This window comes from Nomascus leucogenys, unplaced genomic scaffold, assembly GCF_006542625.1.
Source record: "Nomascus leucogenys isolate Asia unplaced genomic scaffold, Asia_NLE_v1 Super-Scaffold_258, whole genome shotgun sequence".
Taxonomy (NCBI): Eukaryota; Metazoa; Chordata; class Mammalia; order Primates; family Hylobatidae; genus Nomascus; species Nomascus leucogenys.
In genome coordinates, this window is record NW_022095769.1 from 1,977,149 (window position 1) to 1,997,320 (window position 20,172).

The window sequence follows — 20,172 nt, forward strand, 5'->3', positions numbered from 1 at the left end:
TGTGGTCAGTTTCACTTCTGACATCTGGTCAAGTTCACAGCTGGCCAGCTTCCTGCGTGGCCATTTTCACTTTCCCTCTCCAAGATCTGGGAGCAAAGGGCCCTTCTCCTTCCCCACCCCACCCCATAGTGACACATGGGAACTTACTGGATTTCTGTTAAAACTTCCCCTTTTGGTGTGGGGGGAAAGAGGGCAGGAATTGACTGAATTGGAAATTATACCTGGGTCCCTGCCAGTCACCCAATCCCAAACAATTCAAACCATGTGTATTTCCAGAAAATCTCTTTGTACTATTTTTCTTTCTTTGCTATTTAATGTTCATCACTTACGTTTTATGTGTAAGTTTCAGGAGGGCCCAAGAAATGATTACACAGGAGGCAAGGAGGGGAGGTGACAGGAGGGTTGCTGGGGGTCTGGAGTTCATGGCCCCCAGCTGGGGGGCCAAAAGGGTTCCATCTCAGCCCAAGGGGAGTAAAAAGGGGCCCCAGAACCAAACACATGCTAAAACATACTTGCAAGCCCCCAAACCCCTCCTCACCCGCTGGGGAGGAAAATAAATACACTCAGACTCTGTCCCACTCCCCAGGTGCCCAGGTGAGGGGCCAGCAGGTGAGTTTCCTTCCCTCATCACAGGTTGAGGTCAAAGAATTGCCATTTACTACAATGCTCCTAGTCCCTTCCACAGGGCTGGGGGAACCCTGGGCTGGGGAGCGGTGGCTGTCAGCGCACAGCCTGCCTGGGGCTTGTCATGCTAAATAGATGGGAGCCACACTCATTCCAACTTCAGGCAAAACAGAACAGGCCAGGGAGGGGGTGGAAAGTCCACTGAGGCCTCATGGCCCCCTTCTGGCCAAGCTCAGGAAAAAACAGTCCTTTGCAGGGTTGTCTAGAGCTGGGAGAAATCCCCACGGGTCACAGTTCCTTCTTGCCGCATTCCCACACTGGCCCGCTTTTCTTCATCGCAGCCTTCTGGGCCCAGCCAACCCCGTGCTTGCAGGGAAGGGGAGGATGGGGGAGCATTCCTCCACGTGTAAGCCCTTGAAGACAGACGCCAGCTCCAGCCTCGGCAGTCCTTGGCCCGCCAAACCCGGGGGCGAGTGAAGACGGCCGAGCAGACCTCAATTCCCTCCGATGCTTCTCTGGCAGCTGCCCCGGGCAGGATCCGGTCTCAGCCCAAGAGAAAGAACTCATGGAGAAAAGTGAGATTTCTCCTCCTGTGTGTGTGTGTGCGTCTGTGTGTTGCAAGGGGAGGGGTCCTTGGTCCCTGACTCCTAGGCTGATTCTAGGGGCCAGTGTTAGCTCCGGGTCCGTGCCGGGGTGAAGGGCAGCAGACTGGAGCCATGCCACTGATGTCACATGGGCATGCCTGATAGGGACAGGCAGAGGGAGGCAGCACCCTTTCCACAAACCCCAAACCTGACTCCATCATGGACCAGGCCTGGGCAAGCATCCCATCTCCATGGGTGGGCAGGCAGTGGGGAAGGGGTGGGGGTCTGAAGACAGTGTGGAAGGCAAAGCTGACTTGGCTTCCAGCCATTTCCCAGAAGGTCACCTGCCACCCTCCCCTTGCCCTCAGGCAAACCTGAGGCGCCTCATTTAGAGAAGGCGGTGCCAGCCTGCACTTGGCCTCCCCGTTGCTGTCTGGCTTTGGGCGAGTCACGGCCTCTCTCTGGGCCTCACTGACCTATATGCAAAATGAGGGGGGTGGGCTGAGCTTCGAAACCCCCTCCCAGCTCTGACAGGCCTCTAGTCCTCTTCATCTTAGGCTGGGGTGGGGGGCGAGAGGGGCCAAGGGAGGGTTGAGGCCACTGGGATGCTACCCTTGTTCCCCAAGTTCACAGTGTAGAGTCCATGGCTCTGGTTCCTCCATTCCTCCCTCTGAGTCTCTGGGGCCTTGTCACTTCCCGATAGTACCATCCCTGGTGTCGGCCCCCCAGATATGACACCTGCTGTGGTGGGAGGGGCTGGCCCACCTAGCAGTGTGGGAGAAGGGGGCAGGCGGCCTGAGACGGTGACGGGGCAGGGGCAGGGTGGGGGAGGCAGCAGGGGCACTTCTCTCTCTGGACAGAAAGTGTAGTCAGAAGTGAAGGGGCCACACGGGCTGCACCGACAGGGCTGTGGTTTTGGGGCCTGGACTCTGAGGTCCTGCCCAGAGGAGCTCAGTTCTGCCAGGTGGGCCCCCCACAAAGGGTGGGGGTGCGGGCTCCACAGGGGTTGGCTGGAGCATTGGTTGTTGGAATGTGGGGCGGGGCGGGGGCTCCCCCGTTGGCCTCACACCGGGGATGTGGCAGTGGACTCACTGCACAGACTCTCCACGAGGTCGGCTCGCTGGATGCGGCGCAGGGCGGCCAGGAGGGCGTCCAGTGTGGCGCTGTCCTGGGTGGCCCAGCTTGCAAGCAGGGCGCGAACGGGGCAGGCCTCATGGGTAAAGGAGTCTATGTGCTCGGGCTGGTAGCCCAGCTCGCCCGCCAGGTGCCGCCAGGTGTCCCCCGCAGAGCCGTTGAGAAGCTTCTCCACCTCCTCCCGCTTGGCTGGGGGCAGGCTGCTGTAGAGGCCTCCGTCACCCTTGAGGGCTGCAGAGAACCCAGAGGAGAGTCAGGTCCTACCCCTGCACTCCTTTCCCCAACAGTGGGCACTGGGGCGAGACCCAAGAAGGACCGAGGCAGTGCTCCTCCCCATCTGGAGGCCTGGGGCCAAGACAAGGTCCAGGGTGGGGCACCAGGAAGTGAAGGCACCTGGCGGGACTCGTTGTCCCTTCCTCCTGTCACTCCAGCCCAATCCCTACCCCCATCCCTCCTCTCTTCCCCCCCAGCAATTAATCATGGCAGAAGAGGAGACAGGGCTTCTCAGTTCCAGACAACTACAGCAAGTGTCCTGGAGCTGGGCTATGGGCCACTAATTAGGGTACACACTTAACTACTTGTTCCCCAGAAGTCCAGGGCAGGAGGCTAATTGCAGCTACTTTGGGCAGTAATTAGCCCCCAGGGGGGACAATTAGCTTGATGAGTCTGGATGCTCCAACTTGTAAAAGCCTCCATTTCCCAAGTCCTTCCTCTAGAGAGGACCTCTCCCTCCCATTCCCCTCGGCCAGCCTCTCCATCCATCTACGAGGCACCGCTGAGCCAGCCCTGCCTCCCCCCACAGTCCTTCTTGGAGTCTAATCTTAGTCGCTTCTGTTTCCTCAGCCTCAGCTCCACCTCAGCTCCCCAGTGGGCCCCTGCTCACCCTGGCCCGAGGCTGTCTGCGTGTGGGGCTGCTGGTCATGCAGGCTCTGGCTGTCCACGGAGATGCCACTGTCGCTATGGAGTTTTTCTCCCTCTGGTGGGGGCGTCTGGTTCACTGGCCGGCTGTTGGCTCCTTGCTTGTTCTGCTTGCAGCTGTTCCACCTGGAGCCAGAGGACAGGCCAGGTCTCAGGGGGCAAGGGGCCGTAGTGGCCGATGCAGCTGAGGTATCTGTGCTCTGCCGTGCGAGGGCCAGGGGCATGGTGGGTGCCCAACTATAACCGCCACCCCAGCATCTAAGGCTCCACTTTGCACATCTGCCCCCCACCTACCCTGAAAGCTCCATGAGGGCAGAGGCGCCCTCTGTAAGTGTTCAGTAAATGTTCCCGGAATGAGCAGTGCAGCAAAAGTGACTGCTCAGGAACTCCTTCTCCCAATCTACCCTTCTAAAATACTCCCACATGTGGGCAGTGATATATACAAGGATTTCCTTTGCAATTATAAGCAATAACAAAAAACTAGAAAAAAAACAAATGTCCATCAATAGGGGACTAGCTAAATAAATTACCATCCATCCATACTATTGAATGAGTGGTTACAAATGATCAGCTAATCTACATTCCTGAGGAAAGGTCTCCTGAGGGAGATTGAGTGAAAAAAGTAAGCTATAGAATATGTACAATGTGATCTCACTGATGCCTAAAAAGCCCTCCATGTTTACATGTAATTATAAAAGGTTTATGTACATGTTTATAAAAAAGACACACAGAAAATAGTTGGGAAGGAGCCATTTCAAACAGATTCCAATAAGGAGAGGAGTAGGATTTGGGGAGATAAAAGGAGGCTTTCACTTTTTGCTTTGAAAGACATTGGTCTTGTTTGCATTTTCCTAAACATGCACGTGTTACTTTGATGTTTTTTTTTTTTTTTTAGAAAGAATGGAAAATGCATTTAAAGCTTTAAAATGCCTTCTGGGAGTTCACGCACATCCTGGATTCCTGGATGTGGGTGCCACAGCATTCCCAGTGTGACAACGGAAGGGGAAGAGACATATGCACATGCAGGTGACTGTGGGGTGAAGGAGGTTGGGGGATGAGGACACAAGCAGTTGGTGGTGGGGAGTCAGGGAGTGGTGCGGCATGGGAGTGGGAGGGGCTGGAGCCAGGACAGGGCAGGAGAGGACAGGACAGGACAGGTGGATCCTCTCCCCTCACCTCCTGCTGACCTGCTGCACCCTGGAGTGGGGCGGCGGATGATGGGTGAGGATGACCTTGGTTTGGGGTTGAGTTAAAAGGGTGTGTATGTTTTCAGGTCAAGGTCACAGCAAAGTCTTCCTTGAGGGTAAACATCTCCCCTCTCTGTCGCCACCGTGCCCTCTCTTACCTCTTGAAGGCTATGTAGGCCACAAGGCCCACAACCACAGCAGCCAGGATGGAGCAATAGACAGGGATGAGGTTGTCAGTGGTGCCTCGGGTCACCACGGGCTGGGAGCTGCCCATCACTGTGGTCACCACATCTGCCACCGTGCTGGCTATGAGGTCTTGTTCTGGAGGTGCCTCAGGCTCCTGGGTGCTGGGGGCTGCGCTGTCCGAGCCCTCTGGGGGTGTGGACCGTGTAATCCAACGGCCAGGGATCTCTGGGAGAAAAGGCCACAGGAATGAGGACCCACTTCCCCCACCCCTCCCTTTTAGCTCTAACCCACCGCAGTGTTCTTCCTGTGTCCCCACCCTGGCTCCAGGTGCTCTTGTGCCTAGATGTTATGCACAGCGTGGGGGCTGGGATTGGGTGCATGACGTCATGACACTAAAGAGCAAGGCCTGCGGGCCCACCGAGCTGCATCTCCTTCAGCTTCGCCACTGACTTGCTGGGTGACTCTGGGCCAGCCCCCTTTTCTCTCAGAACCTCGATTTCCTTATCTATCTAATGGGGCTATTAAGAGAGACAGTCTCTAAGCTCCCTTCCATCTGGGGCTATGGTCCTGGAATTCTATTCCACCTCCCTGAGTACCTAGAGAGGACTACCTGGGAGCAAACACACAAAGAAGCCTGACCACAGGGAGGCCTTGAGCTGGAATCACTCCGGGAAATGTCTCTCTGGCCCCAGCTTGTCCTAGATGACCCCAGTCACCCCTGTCCTAAGGAAAGAAGAGTGTACACAGGTCTGGTCAGAGAGGTGCTTCCCCCACACCACCTCCCTGAGAGCGCTCCCCAACTTTTTGACCTCATGTCTTAGGCTCTAGGCTTGGGTGGAGAGGAGGGGTGGGGGGCAGCTGGATTGCCTCCCTCCAGCCAGCCCTTGGACAGTGGCCAGCCTCTGTTTCCTGTCTTGCCTGGCTCCCACCTAGCCTGATCCTGTCACTCAGAGATGACAGCATCAGGTAGCCCCAACCCTCCTTGGTCAGGAAGCAGAGAGCCAGTGGAGAGGGGGCCCATGAGGCAGGTCCAGCTCAATGCCTCAGCCGGTGGGGGGAGACTGTGACTTGCCACCCATCTAGACCCTCTCATGCTGGCTGGGCATTGCCAGCCTCCCTGGCAGGGGACCCAGCCCTTCCTGGCACCAGTGGGTGGGATTTTCCATTCTGCCACACAGTCAGGGGCAGTGCTAGGGGTTGTGGGCTCTGGACGGCCTGGGGATACTTGTCTGGGCGAAGTTGCCTACCCCATCCCGCCTCGCTTTCCACACCTGGGGCAGGGAGGGAAAGCAGGCAGGACATGCCAATGGGGTGAAGGGGAGGGTACCTTGCTCCCAGCTCTGCCCACCCAGCCCCCACTTTGCCCACCCAAGCAGGAGTGGAAGCTGCCACCCGTCTTCTGGCCTCTTCCACTCAAGATGAAAATGCTTCAAAGGCCCGTTTTCAGCACCTTCTGAGGGGCAAAGCCCCCAGATGTGAATCTAGAATCCATCTGGCTGCCAGCGGTGAGGGGCTGCCATCTGTCACCCATCCCACCCTTCCCCGTCTCAGTCCTGGGAGGGGCCAGAGGGAGTGAAGGAGACAGAGCCCTGTCTTCTGGCAGCGCCAGGTGGAGCACTGGACTGGGGAGGGTCTTCTCTTGCTCTGCCAGGGGACTAGGCAAGCTGGGGGGCAGCCCAAGTCCAGAGGCTGGAGACACAGCTCAGCTCAGACTGACCCCAAGCCAGAGGGTGAAGGAGTGTGCATGTCCGGGTGCCCATGAATGAGACCATCACCAAGATCAGAGCACGGTAGGGGAGGGATAGGAGGGTAGCAAGGCATGGCCAGACCGGAGGCGGCACTGACTCTCGGGGAGCTGCCCTCATCTCTCCAACCCCCTCTGAGGGGGGCGGGGGGATGAGATCCCGACGTGGCCATGTCCACTAGCATTCCAACCTACTAAGCCCTTGGCAGGTCCTGACAGCCATTTCCGGGCTGGATGGAGGGACCAGGTTACCCCTATTCAAACCGAATTTCACTGGGGCAGCGGGGGAGCCCTTCTGCCCTGAGGGTGGGTGAGTCACCATGTTGACACCTGAAACGTAAGTAAATGCGGGGGAAAGTATGGTACGCTGGAGGGGAGGGGGCAACCAATCCAAGAATCAAATTCCATTTCCTGAAATGGTCTCTTGTCCCAGAGCTGACATTTAACCCTTCAGAGCCTGAAGCTGAAAGGGGAACAGGGTCCGGGATGAACACTCCCTCAGGAGCACCCTCCTCCTTCGGGGTGGCTGGGAAAGTGGGCTGGTATCTGAGAGGAATCTGTGAATGCCCCAAAAGACAAAGCCTGCTCCTCCCACAGCCACCACCTTTCTTTGCTCTAGCAGTGCCCCTAAGTCCCCCCGCCCCGCCCCCAGCTGGCTGGTCTGGACTTGCCTACAGAAATAGCTGCCCGCTTGCCTGATGCCTGGCTGCTGAAACCCTCCCTGCGCTCTGCCTGGCGCCTGATGCCACTTGCCTGTCTCCTGGCCCAGGGCAATTGCCACCAGAACCACCACATCCTACTCCTCATTCCTTCTCCAAGGCAGGAAGCTTTGAGCTCAACCTGGCCTTAGCCCAGCGTAACAGCCCTCCCCATCCTGAGCTCCTAAAGCCAGAGATGGCAGGACTTGGAAGGCAGGTGTGGGTTGTTGGAGCCCCTATCAGACTGGAGGGTCCCCAGGGGCAGGAGATCTGGGTGCTGACTGAGGCAGAAGCTCTGCTGCCTCCATCAGAATGGGGGATCTCTAAAGTGAGAGCTATCTCTCCTTCAGCTGGGGACTAAGTGCTGGGACCATGTCTATCTCATTAGACTGGGCGAAGGCTATCTCTCCCATCAAACTGGGGGCTCACCGAAGGAGGTGCTGTATTGCCTGCTCAGGGTAAAGGCAACCTGAGGATGCAGGTTAGGTCTCAAAAGGGAAATAGCTCAACGTGCGCATGGCCACAGGATGATGGACAGGATGTAAAGGCACTGCCAGCCTCTCCCGAAGTGGAAAAGCCCACCCTTCTCCCCTGAGACAGACGTCACCAACCAGAGACCAAAACAGCTCTGCCCTGGAGCCCATGGGGTTTCCTTCTCCCATCCCAAGAACCACCCCATCTTCCTGTGCCTGGCTAAGGTGGGCACGCCCAGCTCCCATCCATCCCTGGAGCTGATAGCCACGAGCATGCACTGCCTTGTCCCCGGGCTTTTGAGCCCCAGGTCTGCCCCTCCCCTCCTTCTTCTTCCACAGAGCCCCTCCTTAGTGTTCCCTGCATGCCCCTCATCCTTCACTCAACTGCAGAACACAGTTGACCCCTCCCTTGGACAGGGCAAGCTCAAGCGGGCCAGCCCCACTGTGTTCCCTAACCCGCAACAACCCTGGTAACCATATGACCAGTGAGGAAACTGAGGCCTAGAGACAGGAGTGGACTCCCTAACGTCAGATAAGGACAGGGTGGGTTCCATTTCAGGTCCCAAAGCCAAAACACACCATGGACCTGGACCAGGGCTCAGAGTCAAAGGGTCCCAGCTCCTGAGGGTCCTCAAGCTGCTCGTCCAGTGCAGAAAGCCTGCCTCATGGATCAGACCCCTCCCGTTCTGTGCCCTGGGGGTAGTGGCCACCTTCGAGCTGCTTGCTGTTCATCTAATCACTAGCGGGAAGCCACAGATAAATGAGTCCCGGAGGATGAGTTACAATGTAGTACCCGCGGCCTGGGACGCTGAGAACGCCCACTCTCCAAACAGCCCAAAGAAGGAAACAGAGAGAGGGTTTCTTTGGTGAGACAGGATCCGGAACGACCTCCTCCCTTAGGTTACCAGGAAAGGCCTGAAGCTCAGGGAAGGTGCACGCTGCCTCAAGGTCACGAAGCTGCGCCAGCAGGCCAGGCAGGGTCCTTGTCGACCTCCAGAGGGCGCCCTTCCTTATGCCCCCCAGCCCACCCCCTCACCCCCTACTCCCCCCGCCCCCCCGAATCGCGCTCACCCTCGCACTCGGCGTCGGCCCAGCGTGTGCACTCGCGGAGCTGGCGCTCGGTGTCCTCGCATACGGTGCAGGGCAGGCACGGGTCCACGTGGTTGGCCTCGTCGGAATACGTGCCGTCGGGGCACTCCTCGCACACGGTGTTCTGCTTGTCCTGGCACGAGAACACGAGGCCCGAGCCCGCCTCGCACACGCGGCACGCCTCGCAGCGCCCAGTCGTCTCGTCCTGGTAGTAGCCGTAGGCGCAGCGGCACACGGCGTCGTCAGCCTCCACGCACGGCGCCGACATGCTCTGAAGCCCCACGCACTCGGTGCACGGCTTGCACGGCTCGGTTGCGCTCACCACGTCGGAGAACGTCACGCCTGAGTGCAACGGACACCAGATTTAGTCGTCTGCTCTTTGGGCACCCGGGACGCAGGAGCTGGAGTCTCTCCTTCCCCCATTGCCTGCCAGGACACTGACTTCCTCCTTCAGCCTTCTCATCGGCTCCCACCCTCTTTCAAGGGACCCTGACCCCTAGCCTGTGAAAGTTTGTGGCAGCCAACTGGGAAAGGGAGAGGAGGCCCGGAGCCGCATCCTCCAGGCTCCAGAAGCACTGGCCGGCCGGGAGGCTTTCCGGCATAACCCAGCTGGTGCCGGTAAGTTTCTTGGCAAATTCTCTTTGAGAGTTCCCAGGCCTGTACTATGTTCCCAGCATGATTAAGGAATAATCTGAACATGGTTCCCACCCAGCCCTCCCCGTGGGCCAGAGCTGGGCTGCTAACCCAGTCCAGGCAAGGTAGGCCTTCCCCTAGGGAGCCTCCTGCCTCATCTGCCTTCAGTTCCTCTCCACACAGGTGTGGGCTCAGATGCAGCCTGAATGGGAGTGACCGGGATTAGACAGCAGAATTTCCTACCCATGGCGCTACCCCCACGCTGCTGAAGGGCTTGGATCCTGACGGTGGGGACGGACCTGCAGGCAAGAGGGCTCAGGTGAGGCAGGAGCCACTGAAGCTAGAGAGCTGGCTCTTAGCCCACACTCACTCTCTCAGATGGATATTGTTGAGCAGTACACAAGCTGCACAACTGTATATGATCACCCTTTTGAGATCTGCACATGCGTCCTCTGCCCTTTCAGCAAGCGCGCAAGGGAGATGTCCAAGCTCATTCTTCACTCATGTTTTCTTAATTAGTGGATGTGCACTCCAGAATAAGGAGGAGGCCGGGCATGCCAGGGTCCTTGCCTCCTTGTACAGGGAGGGGAAGGAGCAGGGCCAGATCTTCTTCACCCCTTCCAGCCTTGGGTGGAGAACTCTGTGCCACCCTGGATCTGGCAGGACCTATCATTGCTCCAAGGACAGGAAGAGCATAGATTTAGGAACCTGAGAACCAGGGAAGGACAGATTGTTCAGCATGTGGAAGCAGAGGCAGAAAGGCTAAAGCGCCATTGGGAAACTGAGGCCTGTTGGGGGGGGGTCTCAACATTATTCAAAGGCATCAGAGACAAGATGGAGCAAGGGGTCACTGGCTTGGGGGGTGTGGTGGGGGGATGGGGGGGCAAAGAAGGAAAAGCCAGAGAGAAGTGAAAGGGGCAGAACTGGGGACAAAGGCTGGGCATGGTGGCTCACTCCTGTAATCCCAGCACTTTGGGACGCCAAGGCGAGCAGATCACTTGAGGCCAGGAGTTCAAGACCAGCCTGGCCAACATGGCAAAACCCCGTCTCTACAAAAAATACAAAAATTAGCTGAGTGTAGTGGTGCACATCTGTAATCCCGGCTACTTAGGAAGCTGAGGTGGGAGGATTGCTTGAGCATGGGAGGCAGAGGTTACAGTGAGCCAAGATTGCACCAGTGCACTCCAGCCTGGGTGACAGAGTGAGACGCTGTCAAAAAAAAAAAAAAAAAAAAAAAAGAAGAAGAAGAAAAGAAAAAGGGTAGAGGAGAGAAGAAAAGACCCAGGAAGAAAGGCCTGGAGGGAGACTTCAGTTTCAAGTCAATTCTGACAGAGGAACCCTGTGTCCCTTTTCCTAGGAGCAGGCAGATCTGGATTCAAAATCCACTTCCATAGCTTATTAGCTGTGTGACCTTGGGTGTTTTACTTAACCTCTCTGAGCTTTTTCTTTCTCTGTAAAAATAAGGAGCAATATCTGCAGTCACAGGGTTGTAGTGAGGAATAAATGAAATTCAGCCATAAAGCCTTGGCACGTAGTTGGGATCCTATAAAGACTGGGCCCCATGGGGGTGGACAGCGATGAGGACAGTGAACTTTGGTGGTAGGCATATATGGTCAGACAGCAGAAAGAACGTCCAAACACAAACAGCCAAGGCAGGATGTCTGAGCTATACAAACAAGAGGGTCCTGGCTGGCTGGCATGTGACAGAGGGTGAGTCTAGTCACACAGGAGGGGAAGAGGAGAAGCCTGCTCATGGCAAAACACAGAAAATTAGCAGAAAACTCCTGGGAGAGGGTTTTAGGTGGTGTGAAAAATGTGGTCTTTTTTGGCAGAGAATGAAGGCAGGGACTTAATAGGTTTCCTTGTGGAAACGTTTTAAGGATAGAGGGAAAGTCCGCTGGGGTCTCCATCCCATAAAGTGGGCTCATAAAAGCAGCCTGTTAAAGCAGCTGGAGGTGGAGGAGGGGGAGACAGGGAAGGAGGGGAAAATGGAGGGGAGGGAGGAAGTGGAAGGGAGGATTCTCAAAGCCACCTCTCTGCCTGCCTCCCTTCCCTTCCAGAGATTCTGGAACTTCCCTCTCTCCTGGTGTCCTCCACCCCACCTCCTGCTGAAGGTCCTTTGACTGAAGGGAAAGGGTTCCCATCATTTAGGTCCCGGGAGGAGAGCCCTGGGCTGGAGTCTAGGAAGCGAGAGAGGCAGATTTGGAGGTTCTGGGATAGCTGATGGTTGGCCACCCCCGCCCTGGAATGGAAACCCTGTTAGGCCAGGGCCAGAGCAGGTGGTCAGACAGCAAGATGGCAAAGGCATTGGAGGATGTCCCACCTCCACACATACGCCCAGGCATCTCTTGGCTGGGGAATGGGGTTACAGGATCCACAAGCACAGAGATGGGAAAACAGTGTGTCTGGGGAACACCAAGAGTTGGGGTTGCCTGAAGGACAGATAGACTCAGGGGGGACATCCAGAGGTAACACTAGGTCCGCAGGTGGGTTCAGAGGCCCCAGCTCTATCCCCTTATTCCCAGCCGGATTAAAGAATAATCTGAATGTGGTTCCCTCGAGCCCTCCAGGTGGACATCAAGTGCCAGGTAGAAGGCAGGGAGTCAGGAAAAGGGCAGGGAGCCCATGGCCCAAAGGCAGCAACTGAGGACTGGGGGCACCTATCAGGGACCGAGACTCCTGACTCAAAAGCATGAGGGGATTCAGACCCTGGACAAGACTGGGGCCAAGGGGCCCAGACCCACCAGCCGAAGAAGATGAGATTCTCTCCCCTCCTGAAAGAAATCCCAGCCAGGGTCGAGCACGGTGGCTCATGCCTCTAATCCCAACACTTTGGGAGGCTGAGGCAGGTGGATCACTTGAGGCCAGAAGTTTGAGACCAGCCTGGTCCACATGGTAAAACCCCATCTCTACTAAAAATACAAGAATTAGCCAGGCATGGTGGCATGCGCCTGTAGTCCCAGCTACTCAGGAGGCTGAGGCATGAGAATCACTTGAAACCAGGAGGTGGAGGTTGCAGTGAGTTGAGATCATGCCATTGCACTCCCAACCTGGGCAACAGAGCAAAACTCTGTCGAAAGAAAGAGAGAGGGAGGGAGGGAGGGAGGAAGGAAGGAAGGAAGGAAGGAAGGAAGAAGGAAGGAAGGAAGGAAGGAAGGAAGGAAGGAAGGAAGGAATCCCAGGCAGGAATAGGCACAGCTCCCTGTCTCCCCTCCCCTCTGTCACCCCACAGTAAGGACGTCTTCATGGAGCTCTGACCCCCATCCCTGCTGCCTTGGGAAAACTCTGCTTCCTGGTCAAAGCTGAAGAAGAGCTGGCCTGTGGGGAGGAGCAGCCACATACCCAGGATCCCCCAAGGTCAGCCTTCAGGGCAGCCAGGATTTGATCCTCCTCTCCCTTCCCCCAAACACACCGGGGATAAGTGGCAGCCATTGATTTTGCAGTGCAGATGATATTTTTAGCTGGTCTTAGCATCAGCTACTCCTCCCTGCCCAGCCACACTCTTCTACCAGGCCTCTGCCTTCTCCAGAGCTGGGAATGGGCACCCCTTGGAGATCCCTCATAGGGTTCCCCTCCTCCCTCTGCACGCTTCCCTTCTCCATTCTCAGCTTCTTGCATCTGGGAGAAGCGCCTCCTACACTGGGTCAGACCCACTTCTGGTGACCTTACAGTGGTAGGCAGGGGACCCTGCCCACTTATAAGGCCTCTACTGGGCATGCTCCTCCCCAGCGACCCTCCCTTTCCCCCCTCTCCTCCCCACCATTCTTCTCCCCTCCTCCTGCCCGCCACCCTCTACTCACTGTCCAGGCAGGGCTCACACACGGTCTGGTTGGCTCCACAAGGCTGGGCCACACCCTCGCCCAAGTTGCAGGCTTTGCAGCACTCGCCGCTGTGTGTGTACAGGCCTGTGGGACATGCCTCCTTGGCACCTCCAAGGGACACCTGGATGGAGGGAGATCAGAGGGTCAGACTGGCAAGAGAAAGCTGGGTGGGGGGATTCTTCCGGGGAATCAAACACCCCCCTCCCACTGCCTTCTATTAGAACCACCTGGGCTGGGATGAGCTCACCAGGGAGGCATTAGGCACATCAAAGCTGACAGGGGAAAGGCAAGTGAGGGACAGTGTGCCCGTGCAGGCTGCTGGGGGTGTGAGGTCAGAGCTTCAGCTGCTGACCTTCTGCAAAGTTCATCTTGGGGTTACAGCAACTCCTGGAATCCCAAGGATATACCACTTGGGGAAGGTGGCCTGAGGCTCAGCGGAGGGCCTACCAACAGGGATGTCATGAATGGTTGGACAGGTTGTAGCTTGCACAGGGCTCCCAGCCAACAGGACAAGTAGAGCTGAAACCTAGCCCAAACTCCATTCACTAAGCTTTGCACCTGCAGGGCTGCATCTACCCAGAGGAGGGCCTTTTTCTAACAAAGGCCAGCAGGGCCCTACTCCAGGTCCTTCATTCCACATATTAAATAATAAATGGAAGATGTCCATGCCCAAGAGTAGAAAGGAGAGGGCCAGCATCTTGGGTTTGAATCCTGACTCTGCAATGGGGGTCTTGCCTGCCCATTTTCCCTCTGAGTCTTCATTTCTCTACAGAGATGGCAACAGCCTGGTGCCAGGGCAAAAGACCAGCCATTTGGCAAAAGCCTGGCACCAAGATGGAGAGAAAAGGAGAACTGTTATCAATGATGGGACAGTGGCTGCTCACCACCCAGTAGCCCTGCCCTGCCACGGTTTGATTTCCAGCCACCAGTCCTCCCCTTCCCCATGTGGCCACTGGGAACAGCTCTGGAACCAAGGGAAAGGGGAGTCAGGTTCCTGCCACTGAAGCATCTTTGCTCATGGATGGAACAATTTAACACCAGATTCCCCAGGGGGAGGGGCTGGTGGAGGCTTGCTTTATATTTCTGTTCCTTTAAAAAAACTTAACGTCTAATAAAACTCCAAAGCCTGCTTTGCTGGCTCCAGACCATGCAGCCCTCATTTGATGCTGAGAAGTATGGGCTCTGGGGTCGTGGGACCAGAGGGAAGCTTTACAAGCTTGTTTTGGGCAATCTGCTTCTTCCACATTGGCCAGATCATGGCCAAGACACTCCTTTCCCTCCAGCCTTTTAAAATATCCTGAGGTCTCATCAGGGTTTGGTGGGGAAGGAAACAGAGGAGTCAGGGGGATAGACAAGTTGGATCAACCCAGGAGGGAGCCTGTGGTCCCCATGAGACCAGCAGGACAGGCACAGGCAGCAGAGGAGGGGGAACCTTGGTGTTGCCACATCTCCTCCCGGGCAGCAACACACTCAGTGCTGGGAACATCTGCAGACCAGGAGCCTCAGGGTCCCAGATGCAGGCTTTCCCTCAAGAGGCAAGATTCCAGAAGGGCCTGTTCTGATTTCTTTTCATCCTTCAGGGCTCTGCTTAAATGTCACTTCCTCGAGGAAGTGGTCCTGTTGCACCCACTGCTCGCAGATTAGGTGGGGCTGCCATGTTACACATCCAGCCTGTTCTCCGGTTCTCTCTGCTTTTGTCTGGCCTGAACTTTATAGACTCCCTCCCTGGACTGTCAGCTCCCCGAGGGAGCTGGATTGCCCCAGGGCCTGATGTGGTATCTGGCATGCAGTAGGGACGCAATGCATACACTCGTGGAGTTGAAATACATGAAAATACTGTATGACCTCAATTAACCAGAACTCTGGGAGAGCGACTGTTGGTTAGCCGAGATTCCCGACTGCCAGGCTTTGCTGCTCTCATCATTTTTCCTTTTCACCATGGTGGCTGCACCCTTCCCTGTCTCTGGAGCAAACCTTCATGGCTTCCCATGACTCAGGGACTCTGTATTTACACCAGCGATTACTCTGGGCTGCAATGCAGGGAAACTCTTGTGTTCTTTTCCCAAATTACCACACTTTTGTCTTTTTGAGTTCTCCTGTCACCTTTTTTTTTTTTTTAAATATAGCTTTTCTGTTTCCTCCCTTCCTGTCAAGGTATCAGTTGTCACTTCTTGCTGCTACCAGAGTGTGACCTGAAGCAGCCCTTCCCCCACCACACTAATCTATTTAAGGTCTAATTGAATCTTCAGAAACTGCGGAACTCGCCTTGGTAGAAAGGCATGTGCCAGCTGGGCGTGGTAGCTTACGCCTGTAATCCCAGCACTTTGGGAGGCCGAGGTGGGGGACTTACGAGGTCAGGAGATCGAGACCATCTTGCCTAACATGGTGAAACCCTGTCTCTACTAAAAATACAAAAAATTAGCCAGGCGTGGTGGCGGGTGCCTGTAGTCTTAGCTACTCAGGAGGCTGAGGCAGGAGAATCGCTTGAACCCTGGAGGCAGAGGTTGCAGTGAGTCGAGATCCTGCCACTGCACTCCAGCCTGGGTGGCAGAGTGACAGTCTGTCTCAAAAAATAAAAAAAAAATAAAAATAAAAATAATAAAAAATATAAAGGTATGTAAATAGGATCTGAACCAGGAGGAGGCAAGCCTCTGAGTACAATCTGTGAGCTCTCGCGCCACTCTGGATCCTGGCTCCACACCTGACCTGGGTCATAATTAGGTAATGATGACAGTACCTGCATCATAGGATTGCTGTAAGTATTACACAAGTAAGTAAGGTATTTATGTACTTTGGGACCCCTCTTTTCTGTCCTCCAGGGTCTACTTTGTGGCCATTGGCTGTGTTCCAGTTAGTTGGGCTCTGGATGGCTGAGGAGATCTGTCTACAGTGGTCTTGGGTGGTGTGGGGGCTTTGTGCAAATGCCCCTGCCAAGAAGCCTGTTCTCCCTGCTGCAGCCTGAGGTCCTCTCTCTTCTCTTGAAACTTGCATTTGGAGTAGGGGCCAGATAATTAGTAACCATGCATTTCCTGTCCTTGTTTTATGTTCCCTATGTTGTAAAATCCTAGATCTGCTTCTTAATAGTATGTTGCTTTGGATAAATTACTTAATCTCCCTAAACCTCAGTTTTTCTCACCTAAAACATTGGGTTGATAATGTCTATTGCCCAGGATTGCTGGGAGAATTAAGTGAAATAATTTATGCAAATATATCTGGTCTATAGTAGGAATTTAATAAATGTTAGTTATCAAAGAAGGATCTCGTCTTAAGGAGACCCCAGGCAGGAGGGGAGAGTTTAGCCAAGTAGGGAGGGGTGACTAACATTCAGGCTAATTGCTCCAAAATCAGATCCAAAAGGATTAATTTATAGGAATGACAGATAAATTTCCCTAAAATGTATATGTGTTACACTTAGTCATTTCACATTTGACAGAATGATTTCATCTCATTTTAAAGAACGCTTGTAATCTTTTTGTTTTGGCCATTTCAAGCCTTACCAGGAACTAAGGTGGAAGGATCCTTAGATGAATTGACTTTTAAGAATTTTCATTTTTTTTTAATTAGAGAAAAGAGAGAAATAGCAAAATAGTTGAAAGTATTTGAAACCATACGAATGTTTCAGTATAATCAGCCCTGGCCATACCAACAGCTTCAGCAAAGGGCTCAAGTGAATGGGGCCGTGGTCACCGCCATGGGATGGGAGAGGTTTTCAGACACCTGGAGGGCCTTTTGAGGTCGATGCAAACCCAGGAGAGGCACTGGTACACACCCCTCACTCCCTTTGGATAGGGCAGGATTTGGGAGGAAAGGAGCTAATTACCCAAGATAATGTAGCATAGAGACTTGAGGGGGGCAGGGGCTCTGCGTGTGGAGAAGGGGCTCAGATCTAAATGTGTGGGGCCAAAGGCATAGGGCACGATTTAATCTCTCAGAGCCACGACTCCTTCCATGATATGGAAGGTAGGGGGCGGGAGGGAGCCTGGCATATGTAGGAAAGAGAACATCCCAGGCCAAGCATCCTGGGTTCCAACAAAGACGCCACCACTGACTCACTGGGGGAGCCTGGTCTCGGGCCTTAAAGTCTGGAAGGCTCTGTTTCCTCAGCTGCGAAGTGGGAATAACTAAATTCACCTTGCTAGGATCTTATAAGGATTAAATAATTCAAGAGAAACTACAGGGAAGTGCAAGGCACGTAGTAGGAACTCAGCACATTCGATTATTCCCGCCTCTCCACGCAGTCCCCCAGGGAAGAAGCGAGGCGCTTGAGCCAGACTGGACTGGAACAGTGGGGTGGGGGCCCGTCCCCCCCGGAGCTGCCTCCCCATCCACCATCCACCCCAGCCCAGCCCGGCCGCTCACGCACGCCCATTTGCGCCCTCGCTCCATCTCTATTAGGCGCATTAGCCAGCCCGGCGGCTCTGGTTACAAACGTCTGAATGACAAAGTGCCTCCATTACCGGAGCGGCCCGCCAGCCGACCCGCCGGGACGCGCTCTGGTTTCAGCCCTCTCTCACCGCGGCACTGGAAGAAACTCGGACCGCGCACAGCCATCCCAGACCGAGCAGCCGCGCGCCGAGGCGGAGACGGGAGCCGCAGGGGCTGCAGACGGCAGATTCCTGTCGGGGTACACCTTCCCAAGCGCCCAGGTCCTCCACGCCCAGCTCCCCTCCTTCCTTGGGTCTTCGCGCGGGGACCCTCGCTCCTGCCCAGACCCGGAGCCCAAGTCTCGCCCCTCTGGGATCCGGTCCCTCCTCCCCGGTCTCCTGGTCCACGCTCGCCCACCCGCGTCTGAGCAGCGTCTCTAACCAGCGGCGTTAGTCAGCAGACGTGCCCGCGGTCGCTCCCAAATCCCCGGACGCAGCCACAGGTCCTGACAGCTCCAGGGAACTGGGGCTGAGCTTTCGGGCTGGGGCCCGCACCCGGACAGGATCTCTGCCCACCTCACCCGCAGGCTCTACCGCGACGGGCTCTGGAGACAGTGTCAACTCCGCCCCTGCTGGGAAACGCAGCCGTGACCCCGAGCTGGGACAGCGGCTGCCCCCTGAAAAGGTGGGGGAGTACCGAGCTGGGAATCAGGTCGGGGGAGTCTAGCCACGACTCTGGCCCAACTTGCTGTGAGATCTTGGCCAAGTCGTTTAAACTCTCAGAACCTCAGTCTCCGTATCTGTAAAGCCGGAATTTGGGGCGCAGTGCTCGGAAGAAAGATGCTGGCAGGGAGAGTGAAGACGCCTCCTCCGTTGCCAGACCTTCCAGGGCATTCGGTTCATGGCCATACAGCAGGCCACATCTGACAATCTCGTCGGACCACCCGGAGGACCCGCCGACCTTTGCCGAGTCGGTGGCTCGGGACACCGCGCGACGGAATCCGAGGCGTCCGGGCGCCCCCGTCTCGTTAGGTGCCCAGCGGCTTGCACCGAGAGCCAGGAGAGGCTCAGACCGGATCCCGACCCTCCGAGGCGCGGGAGCCCACGGAGCGCGGTGGGCGCGGCGCTCGGGTCGCGCAGCTAGGGGAGCCGCGCGCAGCCCCAGACTCGCAGGCAGCCGCGGACTGCACTTGCCTCGCCCCGCAGCGCCCCCTGCCTGCCGCCTCCCGCCTGCGCAGCCAGAGCTGTGCGCGGCCAGGACTGGTCCCCGCCTAGTGCGCCCGGGCGCTCTGCACCCCGAGACGTAGCCACCGCCAGCCTGGGTAGGGGCACACCCGCTCCATCCCTCGCGATGCGCCGCGCTGCTTCAAGCCGTGACAACACGCGCGTCGGAGGAGCCCGCCGGCCTTGGTGGAACCCCGGGAGCGGGTTCGCCCCGGCGAAGTGGGCACTCCCCTCCCAGCCTTAGATCCGCAGCCCCAATTCCGGGACTGGGAGAGGCCGCGAGCAGGAGCGCGGGGACAGGCGCTGGAAATGTCCAAGCCTCTGCTCTCTCTTCTCGTCTCACTGTCCCTCAGCGGGCAGGCGGGACCCCGACCACTTTAGGGTCCGCGCCCCGCTCTGTCTGCTTTCCTTTTGCTTCCATCTCTCTGCCGCCCTCGCCGTCGCCCCTCTTCTGCCCTCCCTAACCCACTTCTGAACCTCTCTCCCGCTCCCCAACCTTTCCCTCCGACGCCCCTCCCCCCCATTGTCTGGCCGGTCCCCATTGTCCTTGCCAGGTCCCCTCTGCCTCCAGTCCCTCCGACCTCCTCCATTGTTCCATCCCGTCGTCCCGGGCTCCCCGCCCCAGCCCACCTCGCCCCTCTCATCTCTAGTCCCCGTCCAGTTCCCCCTCCTTCTCTCCCCTTGGTTCTGTCCCACGACACTCCAGAGGCCGAGATGCTGAGGGGAAAGTCCCTTCGGGATCCCGGTATTCGAGTGTCCTCTTCCGAAGAACCTGGGCATCCGAGAGCCCCATGCCCCCTCCTGAAAGACCCCTCCCAGTTCCCCCACCGCCCCCTGCGGTACCTGAGGACCGGCATCCGTGCTCCGGTCTTGCCCCCATCTCCACCCTGGAGAGTCGCCTCTGCGCTCCGGGAACCCTAGACCCTCCTTCGTGGTCCCGGCATCAGAGATCCTTTCCCACCACCCACCCTCAGCATCTGGGACCCCAACGCTCTGTTCTGTTTCCTTGGTGGCGGCGCCCGGCTCTCCTCGGAGTTCTGATCCCAGGAAAGGGAGTGGGCCCCCTCCGGCTAACACTCACCCCCAGAAGCAGCAACAGCAGCAGGCGCGGCCCGTCCATGGCGCGGCCGGTGGCACCTGCCCCCATCGCCCGCCTCCCGCGGCAGCCCTCGGCTTCCAGCTCGGTCCGCTCTGCGGACGGATGGGGCTGCGCTGCGCTGCACTCCAGCGCCCCCCCCGCCCGCCGGAGCTGGCCGCGGCTCGGCTCGCTCTGGCTGCGGGCGGGAGAGGCTGGGTGAAGCCAGTGCTGCGGCCCCGCCTCCGCCCCGCCCAGCCCGCCCACCCACCCCCGGAACCGCGCCCGCCCGCCCCGCCGCCTCGGGGTGGGGAGCAGAGGCAAAGGGAGGGCGTGCGGTTTTCCGCACCCCGCTGCCGCTTCTCCCTGCCTTGTGCCTTAGAGCCTCTCACCCATCCCGCCCTGGTACCCAGTTCCC

General features: G+C 57.0%; 1 protein-coding gene across 1 annotated transcript; it reads right to left on the reverse strand.

Annotated features, from left to right (window-relative positions):
* Positions 1 to 291: 291 nt before the first annotated feature.
* Positions 292 to 19,945, reverse strand: NGFR (nerve growth factor receptor). Its single transcript, XM_030808044.1, has 6 exons — positions 19,761 to 19,945; positions 13,071 to 13,212; positions 8,620 to 8,979; positions 4,606 to 4,858; positions 3,226 to 3,386; positions 292 to 2,573 (listed from the first exon to the last, which is right to left on the reverse strand). Exons 1-6 carry the CDS (start codon positions 19,824 to 19,826, stop codon positions 2,272 to 2,274), a joined length of 1,284 nt encoding a protein of 427 aa, XP_030663904.1. The 5' UTR covers positions 19,827 to 19,945; the 3' UTR covers positions 292 to 2,271.
* Positions 19,946 to 20,172: the final 227 nt, after the last annotated feature.